We start from the raw sequence: 18343 nt of genomic DNA on the forward strand, positions 1-18343 counted from the left end.
CTAACCCTAACCCTGACCCTAACCGTAACCCTAACCCTGACCCTAACCCTAACCCTTAACCAAACCATACCCTGATCCTAACCCTAACCCTGACCCTGACCCTAACCCTAACCCTAACCCTGACCCTGACCCTAACCCTAACCCTGACCCTAACCCTAACCCTAACCCTGACCCTGACCCTAACCCTAACCCTTAACCAAACCATACCCTGATCCTAACCCTGACCCTGACCCTAACCCTAACCCTAACCCTAAACCCCCTTAACTAACCCTAACTCTAACCCAAACCCCTAAATTCCATTGTCTAAACCAGGGGTCCCCAACCGCCGGTCCGCGGCCCAGCACCGGGCCGTTGCAGTGCCCTTGCCGGTCCGCGGACACAAGGGGAGCCGGGGGGCGGTGCAGCAGCTGATACTCACCCTGCATCCCGCGGCGGCTTCATCCCGCGGCGGCTGCATCCAGCGCTGAGCGGTCACATGCTACCGCTCATTTAAGGTCATGAATATGGACGCCACTCATCTCCCATAGGCGTGGCGTCCATATTCATAGACCTTAATGAGCGGTAGCACGTGACCGCTCCGCACAGGAGCTGAAGCGCCGCGAGATGCAGGGACGTGCAGCGACGGGAAGGGTAAGTATGATGGGGAGGATGGGGGAGCCAAGCGGAGCCATAAATATAAGGGAGAGAGAGTGGGAGCAGAGCCATATACACAGGGGAGGGAGAGTGGGAGAGGAGCCATATACACAGGGGAGGGAGACTGGGAGCGGAGCCATATATACAGGGGAGGGAGAGTGGGAGCGGAGCCATATATACAGGGGAGGGAGAGTGGGAGCGGAGCCATATATACAGGAGGGAGAGTGGGAGCGGAGCCATATATACAGGGGAGGGAGAGTGGGAGCGGAGTCATATACACAGGGGAGGGAGAGTGGGAGCGGAGCCATATACACAGGGGAGGGAGAGTGGGAGCGGAGCCATATATACAGGGGAGGGAGAGTGGGAGAGGAGCCATATATACAGGAGGGAGAGTGGGAGAGGAGCCATATATACAGGAGGGAGAGTGGGAGCGGAGCCATATATACAGGGGAGGGAGAGTGGGAGCGGAGCCATATATACAGGGGAGGGAGAGTGGGAGCGGAGTCATATACACAGGGGAGGGAGAGTGGGAGCGGAGCCATATACACAGGGGAGGGAGACTGGGAGCGGAGCCATATATACAGGGGAGGGAGAGTGGGAGCGGAGCCATATATACAGGAGGGAGAGTGGGAGCGGAGCCATATATACAGGGGAGGGAGAGTGGGAGCGGAGTCATATACACAGGGGAGGGAGAGTGGGAGCGGAGCCATATACACATGGGAGGGAGACTGGAAGCGGAGCCATATATACAGGGGAGGGAGAGTGGGAGCGGAGCCATATATACAGGGGAGGGAGAATGGGAGCGGAGCCATATATACAGGAGGGAGAGTGGGAGCGGAGTCATATACACAGGGGAGGGAGAATGGGAGCGGAGTCATATACACAGGGGAGGGAGAGTGGGAGCGGAGCCATATATACAAGGGAGGGAGAATGGGAGCGGAGCCATATATACAGGAGGGAGAGTGGGAGCGGAGCCATATACACAGGAGGGAGAATGGGAGCGGAGCCATATATACAAGGGAGGGAGAATGGGAGCGGAGCCATATATACAAGGGAGGGAGAGTGGGAGCAGAGCCATATATACAAGAGAGGGAGAGTGGGAGCAGAGCCATATATACAGGGGAGGGAGACTGGGAGCAGAGCCATATATACAAGGGAGGCCGGGAGAGTGGAAGCAGAGCCATATATACAAGGGAAGGAGAGTGGGAGCGGAGCCATATATACAAGGGAGGCCGGGAGAGTGGGAGCGGAGCCATGTATACAAGGGAGGGAGAGTGGGAGTGGAGCCATGCATACAGGATGGCACAGGGGAGCCATGTATACAGGATAGAAGAGTGGGAGCAGAGCCATGCATACAGGATGGGAGGATGGGAGCGGAGCCATGTATACAGGATGGGAGAGTGGGAGCAGAGCCATGTATACAGGATGGGACAGGGGAGCCATGCATACAACAGGGGGAGCCACACAGAGCTGGATGGGGGGGACCACACATACATTTTCTGATGATTAGAAAATAATCAGCATGTACAGTACTCCACTACAATTGTTCTTAAGTGTTCAATGCTCCATTTCCTTGTAGGTTCCAATCATCATTAGCAGTGACGGTCATCAGTAGAAGTAGCCCAGTGCTCCCACTGAAACAGAAACAAGCCAGGTGCTCCCACTCATTCAAAACCTATGGTGAGTTGAGTCACATTAAAAATGTTATAATTAAATGATAAATATGCACTGCTAAACTACAACCGCGTCCATAGCCCCGCCCCCTTATGACCAAAGCCCCGCCCCTGTCACACCTCCATCCCCGCCCTGCCGGCCATGGAAGAATGGTCTTGGTTCAAGCCGGTCCCTGGTGCAAAAAAGGTTGGGGACCACTGGTCTAAACTAATGGTAAAAAAAAAAACGCATGTGCAAAAAAACGCATACATAAGCATGCCAATGCGCACATATGCTCACCATAGACTATAATGGGTGTCTTGCTGTAAAAAAACGCATTGCGCGCGCATGCGTTTTTTTGAGGCAAGTCGGACGCACAAAAAATGCAACAGGTTGCATTTTGTGCGCCCGAGCGCATACCGCAAAAAAACGCATGCGCGGAAAAACGCGTACAAACGCATGTGTATGCGCACATAAGCGCATCCCATGCAAAGTATAGGAAAAAAACGCATGCGCTATTTAGCGCTAAAATACCGCGAAAAAAAACGCAAGTGTGAAACCAGCCTAATACAAGTCGATGAGAAAAAAACGGATCCAGTGGCATCAGTCGCCGGATCCATTTTTTTCAAAATTTGACGGATTGCAACTGATAGCAAAAAGCTGATGTGTGAAAGAGGCCTTAGGCTGGTTTCACATTTGCGTTTTTTAGCGCTGGAAAAAAACGCATACCTGCGCATGCGTTTTTTCCCCTATATTTAACATGGGTGCGCATACCTGCGCACTGGTCAGCGCATGTATGCGATTTTCATGCGCTGCGTTTTTTTGGGGTATTTTCCAGACGCAGCATGTTGCATTTTTTGGCCCTGCAAAAAAGCGCATGCGCACATATGCGCACGTTTTGCGCTAAAAATGGCCATTATAGCCTATGGATGTGCATATGTGCGCACTGGCATGCTCATGTATGCGTTTTTTTGCATATGCGTTTTTTTTTTTTAACCATGGAATTTAGGGGTTTGGGTTAGAGTTAGGGTTAGTTAAGGGGTTTAGGGTTAGGGTTATGGTCAGGGTTAGGGTTGGGGTTTGGGTCAGGGTTAGGGTTAAGTATGGTTTGGTTAAGGGTTAGGGTCAGGGTTAGGGTCAGGATTAGGGTTAAGTATGGTTTTGTTAAGGGTTAGGGTCAGGGTTAGGGTTAGGGTTAGGGTTAGGGTTAGGGTCAGGGTTAGGGTTGGGGTCAGGGTTAGGGTTAGGGTCAGGGTTAGGGTTAAGTATGGTTTTGTTAAGGGTTAGGGTCAGGGTTAGGGTCAGGATTAGGGTTAAGTATGGTTTTGTTAAGGGTTAGGGTCAGGGTTAGGGTTAGGGTTAGGGTTAGGGTCAGGGTTAGGGTTAGGGTCAGGGTTAGGGTTAAGTATGGTTTTGTTAAGGATTAGGGTCAGGGTTAGGGTCAGGATTAGGGTTAAGTATGGTTTTGTTAAGGGTTAGGGTCAGGGTTAGGGTTAGGGTTAGGGTCAGGATTAGGGTTAAAGTATGGTTTGGTTAAGGGTTAGGGTCAGGGTTAGGGTTAGGGTTAGGGTTAGGGTCAGGGTTAGGGTTAAGTATGGCTTTGTTAAGGGTTAGGGTCAGGGTTAGGGTTAGGGTTAGGGTCAGGTTAGGGTTAGGGTTAGGGTTAGGGTCAGGGTTAGGGTTAGGGTTAGGGTCAGGGTTAGGGTTAGGGTTAGTTAGGGTTTAGGGTTTGGGTTAAGGTTAAGTATGATTTGGTTAAGGGTTAGGGTCAGGGTTAGGGTTAGGGTTAGGGTCAGGGTTAGGGTTAGGGTTAGGGTCAGGGTTAGGGTTAGTAAAGTCATGGTTTGGGTAGTGTGAGGGGCCACCTAAAAATGTTGGAAAAAAACGCAAACGCGGTAAAAACGCACTAAAAACGCATACAAACGCATAAAAACGCTGCATTTTTTTCATGCATGCTCATAAAAATGCTTGAAAAAAACGCAGCAGTTGTATGCTTATGTATGCGTTTTTTCAATGCGTTTTTTTGCGGGAAAAACGCGCTGCAAAACAAAGCAAGTGTGAAACTAGCCTCTTTTTTTTCTGCACCTAGTCCATTTTCCTCCAGGCTAGTCTTAGATCTGTAGAGCAACCAGACCTTACTGTAGCAATTTACAAGCTCAAAGGTATATGAATCATCCTCCACAGAACCTAACAACAGCCTGTTCCTCGTTTGAGCACACACACATAGCTCACCCAATACTGTTTCCTAATTGGATTTCTTAGACCCTCTTAAGGCCCCATCTCACATAGCAAGATCGTTAGCGAGATATCAGAAACGTCACAGATTTTGTGACGCAACAGCGACCTCACCAGCGGTCGTTGAGTAGATCTGCCTGTCTGACAGCTTCCTAGCGACCAAGTAGCGACGCACCAGTGATCCTTACCAGGACATATCGTTGTCGGGATCGCTGGAGTGTCGCTATGTGTAATGGTACCTTTACGCTAACTAGGCCTGGATGTTGGACACATTTGTTTGATGTAGCTTCAGCAGCATCCCACACAGAGAACCTTTGGGCTGACTTCACTCGGTTGACCTCTAGATCACAAGCAGTCTCTCTTGTAGCTCAGCTTAAATTTCAGGTCCTGCCAGGACAAGTAACTTAACCATTTACCTCTCAAAGGTTTGTTACCACTGTCCCAGGCTTACTACTCCGAGTCCTGACCATCCCACTGTCCTAGCGATCAGGTCCCAGTCTGTAACTTGCACAGTACTCTGGTCTCACCACCTTGCAGTTTGTTGTTATTCCTCAGTTTGGTGAAATCTGGTCTCTTTCTGTAACGCTTCTCAGGCTCTTGGTGCTTTAATCTTGTAGCCCATTGGCTTTCATTACAATTTCTGGATCCATGGAGCAGGCTCCCTTTGCACATCATGTGGCTTCAGCTGCATTCTGTCTGCTTTCCACTGCAATATCCTCTACAACATTTACTATCCATAAACAATATCACATTATACAGAATTATGCAAATAACTAAATGTATACTGTACATCATATTAAAATTATTTGTACAGGGCAAAAACAACCAACAAAATGCAGTCCTTTACTGGGATAGGAGAGTTAGCATAACATTTACTCCTTACAAGAAGTTATCACAGGGCGACCACTCTGTTACATTTGGCACTAGATCTTGCAAATATTTTGACATTTCTGACAATTTTTTTTCTTACTTTTTGCCAATCATTTTCTCTTAAGCAAAAAGTGTCTAGTGAGTAACACAAATCTGTTCTTCTTGGCACAAAATAATTATACATGTGTCTAAACTGAATTGCACCAAAAAAAAGAAGGAGCAGCTTCCTGTAGATTTCTGGAACAGCCAAATTTGAGCCAGTCTATCTATGTACTGTGTATTTGTTTCCTATATTTTACTAGATTTGTGTACAACTGTTTTCTTCCAGATAATGAGATTATTTTTTCTACATAGACTAAATGGAGTTTTACCATAATGTTCCAGATGAAGAAATAAATTCATAGCATAAGAGATCATTCTTGATTTTGTTATTTGATGCTCAGTTTGTGAGTGATGAGTTACCATAAAGATGGAAATATGCAATGAGATTGGGCATAAGATTTAGGTCTCGAGGACACAACCATTGCCACTTCAGGGTTTAACATGGGACAAACATACAACTTTTACCCAAACTATAATGGTCACCATGTCCCTTTGCCGGATGCATTATTTTAGAGCAACATCTTCCCTAGAAGTACACAAACAATGCACCTAACTCCTAAGCGGGAAGTTCACCCTATGTACAGTAAAGATACTGTGGCATCCAATATAGTAAAAGATCAGTCCATATTTTTGGGTTCCTACCCATATTTTATGTTGTACACTTTTATTACTCTTGAGTTTCAATAAGAAGGACTGGATCATCCTCTAGAAATGTTTGCATCTTTTTTTGTTCCCACCCCCTACATCTCAGTCCTGTATGTTGTATCTATTTAAAAAAAAAACTGTGATTTACGCTTTCTGAACTTTATCCACCATTTTATGTCTATATGTTACTTATTATACTGTATATGGTCCTATGGAAATGTTCCACCTTCACTATCACTATGCTATAGATATGGAATATAAGAAAAAACAAGGTGCAAGGTACAGTAAAATCAGAATAAAATAGGTATATAGGTATAGGAAAATAGGTATATTTTTTTTAATATATAAAATTGGACATAACATGCAAAGCATAATATTATCAAGACTGGTGGGAAATAAATGCATAGTAAATATAAATATTTGCACAACATGATATAAGCATTTGATAATAATGACCCCTTGACCAAGCTAGGTGCGGAACACACGTCGGGTACGGTTCTTCTCTTGACTTTTTCATGCCACTGTGCATATTTACATTTTTTACTCACTACATGTATACTATTTTCACTCCATGATACTCTATGTTACTGAGCCTTAATACTATTTATCATACTTATATATATGGGTATCCATCTGCAACATTGTGACTAAACTGTGCACACTTTATTATCAAATGCCTGTATCACGTTGTGCAGATATTAATATTTAGTCTGCATTTATTGCTCACCAGTCTTGACAATATTGTGTCTTACATGTTATGTTATTTTTTAAATATTCAATAAAATATTCATGTTTTATGCTCATTTTACTGTGCCTTGCACTTATCCTTTATTGTTTTTTTCTTCTATCTATCTGTGCTTATTGGCCTATTATCCTATGCTCGCCATATATATGGAATATAGTCAAGGCTTCATTCTGTCCAGTACATTTTCAAGTATTATCAGCAAACATCTAAATCACTGCTACATATTTGAGAATTTGCATAATAAACATCCAGCTATATTTCATGTCTCATATTGTATTCTTAGTATTTTCCTGCATTTAAAAGAAGGAGATTTTCAAAATTAAAATAAATGAGATTATAGTACTTGGCTAAAAAAAGTATATTTCTTTAAAACAATATCCCATCAAGACAAACTGATTCCTTCTATCTCCATAAAGTTTAACTTTTATTAAACTTTTATTAGCTCTAACCTTCAGACAGTTCTATAAAACATTCTTCTGCTCTGACCATTTTATTCACAGCATAGTCACTGTGTATTGTTATTTCATATTTAATAAAACAAGTGTAATAGGCAAAAAAATAGTATTTAAAAATAATCCTCATATGTTCAAGTAGGACTTTTATGATAAATATAAAAGTGTTCTGTAGCTCATGTATCAGCAGGAAACCAGCTGGAATGGACAGCATTTACTATTGTATAGCAGAATTATAATACTTTATTTACCTAATATAATTATTTTTTTTTTGCTACGATACCGTTTGTAAATGAATGTAATATAATTATTTTCCCAATATCAGTAGTAAAAATTAGCAAATTTTGAATTTTCAATAAGGGACCTACGGGATGTCAAACAATAATATTCTATTTCTATCTAAATCTATGCGTCTTCAGTTATGATCTATCAGTTAACTTCAGTGATTTTGTAGCATTGACATTTATTTTTTCCGAGACATTAAATCTTGTTTAAAATAGAAATTGTATTGTATTTCCCTGTATTATTTATAACGGTTTCCATCTTATTTTCTATTGTGCTATTAGGCAGTAATTCTGCAAAATCATTTCTAGCTATGGAAATAATAACAGCGTTCAACCAGTTTCCATACATTAAACAATATAGCAAATCAACTTAATCAACTTAATAATAATATTTATTTATATAGCGCCACATATTCCACAGCGCTTTACAGTTTAAGCTTAGCATGTATTCGTGATAAGAGGTTTTTATGTGTTTTAGAGAAAGATGCCCAATAGAGAACCTACTATCTAGAGTAGCTACATGCTATTTATGCAATTAAAATGGATTTCCATTTTGTTTTATGGTCTAGGTTTTTTACCAAGCTTCTACCTTATATATGGGGAGCTGCCGCAACCCCCCAACCTACGGTCTCCTTCCCCATTATCCTATAGACTGTAAGCCCGAAAGGGCAGGGTCCTCTCCCCTCTGTACCAGCATGTCATTGTAATTTCTATGTTACCCCTTCTCATTTACAGCAGCATGGAATCAATGGAGCTCTAAAAATAAATAGTAACAATATATTTATTGTTCTGTTTAATCAGCCATTACATTATAAACAGCACCGTGGAATCAATGGGGCTCTAAAAATAAATAATAATATATTTATTGTTCTCTTTAATGAGCCATTACATTATAAGCAGCACCATGGAATCAATGGGGTTCTAAAAATAATAATAATAATATATTTATTGTTCTCCTTAATCAGCCATTACATTATAAGCAGCACCATGGAACCAATGGGGCTCTAAAAATAATAATAATAATATATTTATTGTTCTGTTTAATCAGCCATTACATTATAAACAGCACCGTGGAATCAATGGGGCTCTAAAAATAAATAATAATATATTTATTGTTCTCTTTAATGAGCCATTACATTATAAGCAGCACCATGGAATCAATGGGGTTCTAAAAATAATAATAATAATATATTTATTGTTCTCCTTAATCAGCCATTACATTATAAGCAGCACCATGGAATCAATGGGGCTCTAAAAATAATAATAATAATAATATATTTATTGTTCTGTTTAATCAGCCATTACATTATAAACAGCACCGTGGAATCAATGGGGCTCTAAAAATAAATAATAATATATTTATTGTTCTCTTTAATGAGCCATTACATTATAAGCAGCACCATGGAATCAATGGGGTTCTAAAAATAATAATAATAATAATATATTTATTGTTCTCCTTAATCAGCCATTACATTATAAGCAGCACCATGGAATCAATGGGGTTCTAAAAATAATAATAATAATAATAATAATAATAATAATAATAATAATAATATATTTATTGTTCTCCTTAATCAGCCATTACATTATAAACAGCACCATGGAATCAATGGGGCTCTAAAAATAATAATAATAATGATATATTTATTGTTCTCCTTAATCAGCCATTACATTATAAACAGCACCATGGAATCAATGGGGCTCTAAAAATAAATAATAATATATTTATTGCTCTCTTTAATGAGCCATTACATTATAAACAGCACCGTGGAATCAATGGGCCTCTAAAAATAATAATAATAATAATAATATATTTATTGTTCTCTTTAATCAGCCATTACATTATAAGCAGCACCATGGAATCAATGGGGCTCTAAAAATAATAATAATAATAATAATAATAATAATAATAATATATTTATTGTTCTCTTTAATCAGCCATTACATTATATACAGCACCGTGGAATCAATGGGGCTCTAAAAATAAATAATAGTAATATATTTATTGTTCTCTTTAATTAGCCATTACATCAGCAGCAGCACCGTGGAATCAATGGGGCTCGAAAAATAATAATAATAATAATATATTTATTGTTCTCTTTAATGAGCCATTACATTATAAACAGCACCATGGAATCAATGGGGTTCTAAAAATAATAATAATATATATATTTATTGTTCTCCTTAATCAGCCATTACATTATAAACAGCACCGTGGAATCAATGGGGCTCTAAAAATAATAATAATAATATATTTATTGTTCTCTTTAATGAGCCATTACATTATAAACAGCACCATGGAATCAATGGGGCTCTAAAAATGATAATAATAATAATATATTTATTGTCGTCTTTAATCAGCCATTACATTATAAGCAGCACCATGGAATCAATGGGGCTCTAAAAATAATAATAATAATAATAATAATATATTTATTGTTCTCTTTAATCAGCCATTACATTATATACAGCACCGTGGAATCAATGGGGCTCTAAAAATAAATAATAATAATATATTTATTGTTCTCTTTAATCAGCCATTACATCATCAGCAGCACCATGGAATCAATGGGGCTCTAAAAATAATAATAATAATAATAATATATTTATTGTTCTGTTTAATCAGCGATTACATTATAAACAGCACCATGGAATCAATGGGGCTCTAAAAATAATAATAATAATAATGATAATAATAATAATAATAATAATAATATATTTATTGTTCCCTTTAATCAGCCATTACATTATGAAAGAAAACCCTTTACAATGGTTAATGTACATTTTGTGAATTATTATCTTATTTTATAAGTTGTTTTTTTTTCTTTTCTTTTTTTTTTTACGTTTGTTCACCTTTATAAAGAATAGACAAAACAAGGCCGGTGCAAGAAGTAGACACAAAAATGCCATGTTTTAATTATAAAATGCCCTTCGAATAAAATATCAATGCATTAAATATCAATTAGGGCTTTCTGTATTCAGAATGGACTATTCCATTACTTTTAAAGATTTGATGCAGCGCCCCTAGAGGCCAAATTAATTTCTTTGAAAATAAAAAATCTATTGTACTATCCAAGAGCCCCATTGCCATTATTTCCTGGCAGCCTTCAATAGAATTTCCTTGAAATGTTTCCATTCTGTCTCCACCCAATCACATACAGACCGCTCACACCTAGGCTGATATAATGACGCATTGTCCAGCTCACATACTGAAAATGATTTTATTTTGTCATTTACATTAAATTGATAGAAACTTGTCGAGAAAATGTCAAATCATAACGTTTCGTATTTGCTTAAAACATTTAAGAAAAAAGAAAATGGAAAAAAAAACCTTTAAAAATCAATAAATTAGCACAGACAATAAGTTAAAACATATCACAAGGTGACCAGTATAGAACAAGAATGCTTTATCTACACAAAACATCCTATCTCACATTTTCTTTGTTCATTCATTAGAAATAGCCTCCGCTTTCTGTAAGTGGATTTGACCAGCACATGCAGAAAAGCTGATTAGTTTTCTGTACAAAGTCCAGGGTTGAAGAAATTACATGTGCCAAGAGGATGCCACTCATTCACCTGCTGAGTCTGCAGGCACAAGTGGCATCAGCAATGCTTTAAAGGACCTTAAAAAAGGCAATCTGCCAGCTAATCGTCAGAAAAGTGCTTTTCGCCTCTAGCAAAAAAAGAAAAAAAAGGAAATAAGACTGAATATTGTTACATGTAGGAAATAAAAAGTTTTAGGAAAAAAAAGGGCTTGTGGTTTCTCCTATGAGAAGAGCAGGTGTCACAAAAGAAATCCATCTGTGGACAATCTATAGGGAGAAAGGACATGGATTTCTTTTGTGAGCCCATTGCAGAATGGTTGGAGGAAATTGGTGATGCTGGGGATAAGATGAGAATACATGGATAAAGGAGAATGGTGGGCTACAAAAAAAACCACTATATCCCTAGATCCATTTTGGACCCAAGCAGCAATGTGTTCAGTTCTTCACAAAGCAGCCTACTGTATGCCACCTTCTTCCCAGCCACCCTTGTCTACAAAGTGCCATCAGGTCACAGTGAGTTGATGCCTCCTATACATATACTAAGAGAATCCCTTATTTTGGTGGCCAATAACTAAGTCAAATTAGATATGACTAGAGTATTAGGACTAGTATTTTTTGGGAAAGGGGGGTTCTTGCATTTTCGTAGTCAGCTGCTGAACTGGGAAAGGATAGAGGATCCTTGGGCAAGTTGTTGCCACCACTAGCCCATACCCATATCTGGGACATATTATCACCATTGAGCCACTTCTGGGGGGTCCTGGGGACTATGGATAAATGAATGAGCAGAGCAGAGGGGGGACAGGAGGGGACATGGGGTATTAAGTAAAGCTCATGGATACTGTGTGCTCAAGTGCTTTGCGGCGCAAGGAGGCAATGCTGGTTCCCCTCCACACATCACTGCTGTCCGGGGAGCTGCAGAGTTGGGGGGAACCTGACACGTTGCTGGGACCCTGCAGTGACGTGGGCATCATGCCAGGAAAGGCGGACTGGTAGAGATGAGACTGCAGCCCTGTGCCATTGGAGCCCATATTGGACAACCCCATTGAGCTGGATGGGGGGCCTGCTGCCAGGCTGCACTGAGACAGAGATTGCGCCATTGCTTGTTGCCTTCCAAGAGAAGGGGGCAACGGGAGCTGAGAGACCCCCATTCCGGCAGTGGCCCAGCGGGTATCGTTGGCATGGAAGGAGCACAGGCTATCGCCCATTGCTGCTGCTGCTGCAGCCGCAGCTGATGGGAACTGGGGCAATCCTGGTGTGGGCAGCAGGGTGCCAGGGGCACGGAACACATTGGTGGTCTTCTTACGCTTCTTCCACTTCGCACGTCTGTTCTGGAACCAAACCTAAAAGAAACAAGATCTCCATTACTATAGATCTGGGCAGGGCTGGACTGGTCATTTGGCAATTCTGGCAAATACCAGAAGGGCCTGTCTTGTCATGGGCTGCTTTGGCTTCTACCTTGTTAACAGAATTGGTGTTCTCAAGACACCCATACTGAGTTGTGACAGAGCACAGTCACCAAATATCCATCACTTATCCCAGCAGGTCACGGGAATCATTAATAATATTGATAATGTAATAAATCTTGCTTTCCTTCATCCAAGGTAATATTAGTAATATATTTCATCTGGTGCTTGGGGACAGGGACAGCATGGACCTGTGTGATTTCAAATGCCAGGGATGAATTTCAGTCCCAGTCCGTATCTGGATCTGGGTATCTGGGGATCTAATGTCCAAACACAGTGTTCCCGTGCCCTGGGGATCTAATGCCCTCACCAGAGCCTCAGTTCCACACACAATACCCATGCCCTGGGGATCTAATGCCCACACCAGAGCCTCAGCTCCACACACAGTGCCCGTGCCCTGGGGATCTAATGCTCACACCAGAGTCTCAGCTCCACACACAGTGCCCGTGCCCTGGGGATCTAATGCCCACACCAGAGCCTCGGCTCCACACACAGTGCCCGTGCCCTGGGGATCTAATGCTCACACCTGAGCCTCAGCCCTACACACAGTGCACATGCCCTGGGGATCTAATGCCCACACCAGAGCCTCAGCTCTACACACAGTGCCCCTGCCCTGGGGATCTAATGCACACACCAGAACCTCAGCTCTACACACAGTGCCCATGCCCTGGGGATCTAATGCCCACACCAGAGCATCGGCTCCACACACAGTGCCCGTGCCCTGGGGATCTAATGCCCACACCAGAGCCTCAGCTCCACATACAGTGCCCGTGCCCTGGGGATCTAATGCCCACACCAGAGCCTCGGCTCCACACACAGTGCCCGTGCCCTGGGGATCTAATGCTCACACCTGAGCCTCAGCCCTACACACAGTGCACATGCCCTGGGGATCTAATGCCCACTCCAGAGCCTCAGCTCCACACACAGTGCCCGTGCCCTAGGGATCTAATGCCCACACCAGAGCCTTGGCTCCACACACAGTGCCCGTGCCCTGGGGATCTAATACCCACACCAGAGCCTCAGCTCTACACACAGTGCCCCTGCCCTGGGGATCTAATGCACACACCAGAACCTCAGCTCTACACACAGTGCCCATGCCCTGGGGATCTAATGCCCACACCAGAGCATCGGCTCCACACACAGTGCCCGTGCCCTGGGGATCTAATGCCCACACCAGAGCCTCAGCTCCACATACAGTGCCCGTGCCCTGGGGATCTAATGCCCACACCAGAGCCTCAGCTCCACACACAGTGCCCATGCCCTGGGGATCTAATGCCCACACCAGAGCCTCAGCTCCACACACAGTGCCCGCGCCCTGGGGATCTAATGCCCACACCAGAGCGTCAGCTCCACACACAGTGCCCGCGCCCTGGGGATCTAATGCCCACACCAGAGCCTCAGCTCCACACACAGTGCCCGCGCCCTGGGGATCTAATGGCCACACCAGAGCCTCAGCTCCACACACAGTGCCCGCGCCCTGGGGATCTAATGCCCACACCAGAGCCTCAGCTCCACACACAGTGCCCACGCCCTGGGGATCTAATGCCCACACCAGAGCCTCGGCTCCACACACAGTGCCCGTGCCAGCTCTGCCCCGAAGTCATATTATCATCGATTCTAATGAATCGCTTTGTAAATAATCGCAGTGCACAGCTCCATTAGGATCCGTCTCATTTATAACATTTACTGGGAAACCACAATTTACTTCTTACAGAACGAATAAAGCATCGGAAAGAACAATGGCGAAATAATAACAAGAGGAAACAATGTATACTGGAGCCGAGACACACAGTGAGCAGGGCTGAGATGGAGCTGGGGGAGGGTTGCCTGAATTATGGCAACAGTTTAATAAGCAAAATACAGTCCTAAAATCACTGAGGAATAAGAGGAGTAAGAGGAATAAGAGGTCAGATGCATTCAGGCCAGAGTCTCCTGTGATGGACAGCTCCTGGTGCTGAAAATCCGAGAGCCCGATCGTGTGTGTACATAGATAGATATATGTGTGTGTGTGTGTGTGTGTGTGTGTGTGTGTGTGTGTGTGTGTGTGTGTGTGTGTGTGTATAGATATGTATATATGTGTGTGTGTGTACATAGATATATATGTGTGTGTGTGAGTGTGTGTATGTATGTGTGTGTACATAGATATGTGTGTGTGTGTTTGTGTGTGTACATAGATATATATATGTGTGTGCATGTGTGTGTGTGTATATATATATATGTGTGTGTGTGTGTGTGTGTATGTGTGTGTGTATATATAGATATATATATATGTGTGTGTGTATGTATGTGTGTGTATATATATAGATATGTATATATGTGTGTGTGTACATAGATATATATGTGTGTGTGTGTATGTATGTGTGTGTGTACATAGATATATATATATGTGTGTGTGTGTGTGTGTGTATATATAGATATGTATATATGTGTGTGTGTGTACATAGATATATATGTGTGTGTGTGTGTGTATGTATGTGTGTGTACATAGATATATGTGTGTGTGTGTTTGTGTGTGTACATAGATATATATATGTGTGTGCGTGTGTGTGTGTGTATATATATATATGTGTGTGTGTGTGTGTGTGTGTGTATATATAGATATATATATGTGTGTGTGTATGTATGTGTGTGTGTATATATAGATATATATATATATGTGTGTGTGTATGTATGTGTGTGTATATATATAGATATGTATATATGTGTGTGTGTACATAGATATATATGTGTGTGTGTGTATGTATGTGTGTGTGTACATAGATATATATATGTGTGTGTGTGTACATAGATATATATGTGTGTGCGTGTGTGTATGTATGTGTGTGTGTATATAGATATATGTGTGTGTGTGTATGTATGTGTGTTTGTATTGTGTGTATGTATGTGTGTGTGTACATAGATATATATGTGTGTGTGTGTGTGTACATAGATATATATATATATGTGTGTGTGTACATAGATATATATACATATATATATATGTATTTGTGTGTGTACATAGATATATATATATATGTTTGTGTGTGTACATAGATATATATGTGTGTGTGTACATAGATATATATATGTGTGTGTATGTATGTGTGTGTACATAGATATATATATGTGTGTGTGTACATAGATATATATGTGTGTGTATGTATGTGTGTGTACATAGATATATATATATGTGTGTGTGTGTACATATATATATATATATATGTGTGTGTGTACATAGATATATATACATATATATATATGTATTTGTGTGTACATAGATATATATATATGTTTGTGTGTGTACATAGATATATATATGTATGTGTGTCTGTGTACATAGATATATATACATATATATATGTATTTGTGTGTGCACATAGATATATATATATATATGTGTGTGTGTGTGTGTGTGTACACAGATATATATATATATGTGTGTGTGTGTACATAGATATATATATATATGTGTGTGTGTGTACACAGATATATATATGTGTGTGTGTGTGTACATAGATATATATGTGTGTGTGTGTATGTATGTGTGTACATATATATTTGTGCACATAGATATGTGTGTGTGTGTGTGCATAGATATATTTTTATATATATACTTATCAATATATCTGTGTAGTTATGTCTCTATATATAGATATATTTATATAAGTATAAACACACGCATACACAAACATCAGCATAAACACATATGTACATATCAATATATCTAGCAATATATATATATACACATGTACAAGCATCGAAATATCAGCTCTATTATGACATGCTCAGGCTTATTGTTCTGTTCTGTAATAATACAGCTGGTATGTGTATCCCCCGTGTCCACACCCCATTCCCCTGTCCTCACCCTGTATCAGCATTCTGCACCCCTGGGGGTCAGGTAGATATTTCAGGGGGCACAGGCACATAGCTTTTTTGCTTTCTCAGTCTGATCTCATTTGAAATGGTCTGGGCTGATTTTATACTGTGCCATCCAATGGTGAAAATACTGCAGGTCTCCTACTGAAGTGAAGGAAATCCACATCGCCTAAAAATATAGAGATAGATTCTGTCTGTGTGTGGACTCCTTAGTAATTGGACATGTGTCAGTTACATTCTATAAATGTGTTCTAATATTAATACATTGCTTTTATGTATATCGTCTTCCTATATTTTGTTGTACTGACATCGTTCCAATGAATGGAACTCTAGAAAAAGAAATTAATTTAATTAAAATTATTCATTAATAAACGAATCGTGATAACAAAACTCTGTACGAAATGATTTCGGCAAAGGTTCAGCTGATGTGTAGGAAAGCTGCCCCCTTTTCATTTACTGTAACTCGAATTACACAGTCATCAAGTTATTAAATCTGTAGAATCCGCATCGTTTTCCTTTTTTTATCCTTCCTGGCCTGATTTACCTCTCATCGAATGTAGAACCGTTATTTGAAATATTAATTATAAGATTAACTTGTGTCAATTGTTTACATTGTTTGGATCTCGTTATTGCTATTTATTTAAGTAACAGAATCAGGAAATTCCAAAACATTTCAGGTGAATAAAATGAATCTGATTCCAAACATCCAACCTGATAGTAATATTATTTTTCTAACTTATACTGGATGCTACACTTTAAATAGATGCAAAGAAAAAACACAAATGACAATAAACATAATAATAAAACACAGGACTAAACAAATGGTTCATTTCCTTATTTCTCCCAATAATTTGCTATTGTAATATTCGATTCAGATATTCGTGTTTTTTTAGTATTTCAGCTTTGAAAAAATGTGATTATTTTTGTTTTTTTAGGGGGGTTGAATCCTTAAAAAATGAAATAATAATAATAACAATAAGAATAAGAGGGGGCATTTTAAGGTTAGGGTTAATGAGAACAAATTCAGTTTTTGAAATGTATTTAATTTCCAATGTCTATTATACTGTAGATACTAATACTATTGTTATTGATATTATTAATACTGTTAATTATTGTGTTAGTTATTGCGTTGTGCTATTAATGTGTTAGTATTACAGACCACCAATATATCTGTATTATACGAATATTAATTGTTATTAGGATTCTTTGTTTCATGTAACTATTTTGTATGTTGTGAAAAAAAATATATTCATTGATTTTCTAAATTATTTGGAGCTATTAATAAATTATATTACTGTGATGCATGATATTATTAGAAAGTTAGAACATAATAGTTTGATTATTATGAATCTTATTGATTAGAAAATTACAAAATGATGTGTTATATTGCTGTGCCATTTTGAAAGCCAAGATGAATAGTGCTGTTATACTGTCAGGATCCCAGCTATTAGGTGACATCTGGTGTTATGATATTACTATTGCTTGGATTTTTTTTTACTTTTGTAATATAACAAATATTATTCTTTTGTAATAACAATTATTTTGATCTTATATAAGATGGAACTATTAAGGTAGATTATGTTGTTTGAAGAATCCTGCTGGTTGATGGCTGAGCTTGTGGAGTTTGGTTTTCTCACCCCACCATTGGACCTGCTTGTCCCAGCATCTGCCTGCGGCCCAGTCTCAGGCAGAACGTTCCCATTGTGTTTCTCTCGCTTTGTGTTTAATGAGTGGAGAGCAGAGAAGGAGATACTGGGAGGCATCAGAGGAATGCTGCAGCTATCAGGGATGCAGACCCTCCAGGAATAATAGAGGACCCGGCTCCATTATGTTGGGGGCATTAGTAGAATTGCAGACACAA

At 40.4% G+C, this 18343-nt stretch overlaps 1 protein-coding gene across 2 annotated transcripts in view; it reads right to left on the reverse strand.

Moving 5' to 3' along the window:
- Positions 1-10821: 10821 nt before the first annotated feature.
- The window catches only part of OTP (orthopedia homeobox), a 15035-nt gene continuing 7513 nt past the window's right edge, over positions 10822-18343 (reverse strand). For both annotated transcript variants that reach the window (XM_073584141.1, XM_073584142.1), the window contains exon 3: positions 10822-12504. In XM_073584141.1, the coding sequence (XP_073440242.1) occupies positions 11983-12504 (522 nt within the window). In that variant the 3' untranslated portion in view covers positions 10822-11982. The remainder of the gene's footprint in view (positions 12505-18343) is intronic.

Source organism: Dendrobates tinctorius, unplaced genomic scaffold (assembly GCF_039654945.1).
Source record: "Dendrobates tinctorius isolate UK_male_01 unplaced genomic scaffold, ASM3965494v1 ptg000083l, whole genome shotgun sequence".
NCBI classification, from domain to species: domain Eukaryota; kingdom Metazoa; phylum Chordata; class Amphibia; order Anura; family Dendrobatidae; genus Dendrobates; species Dendrobates tinctorius.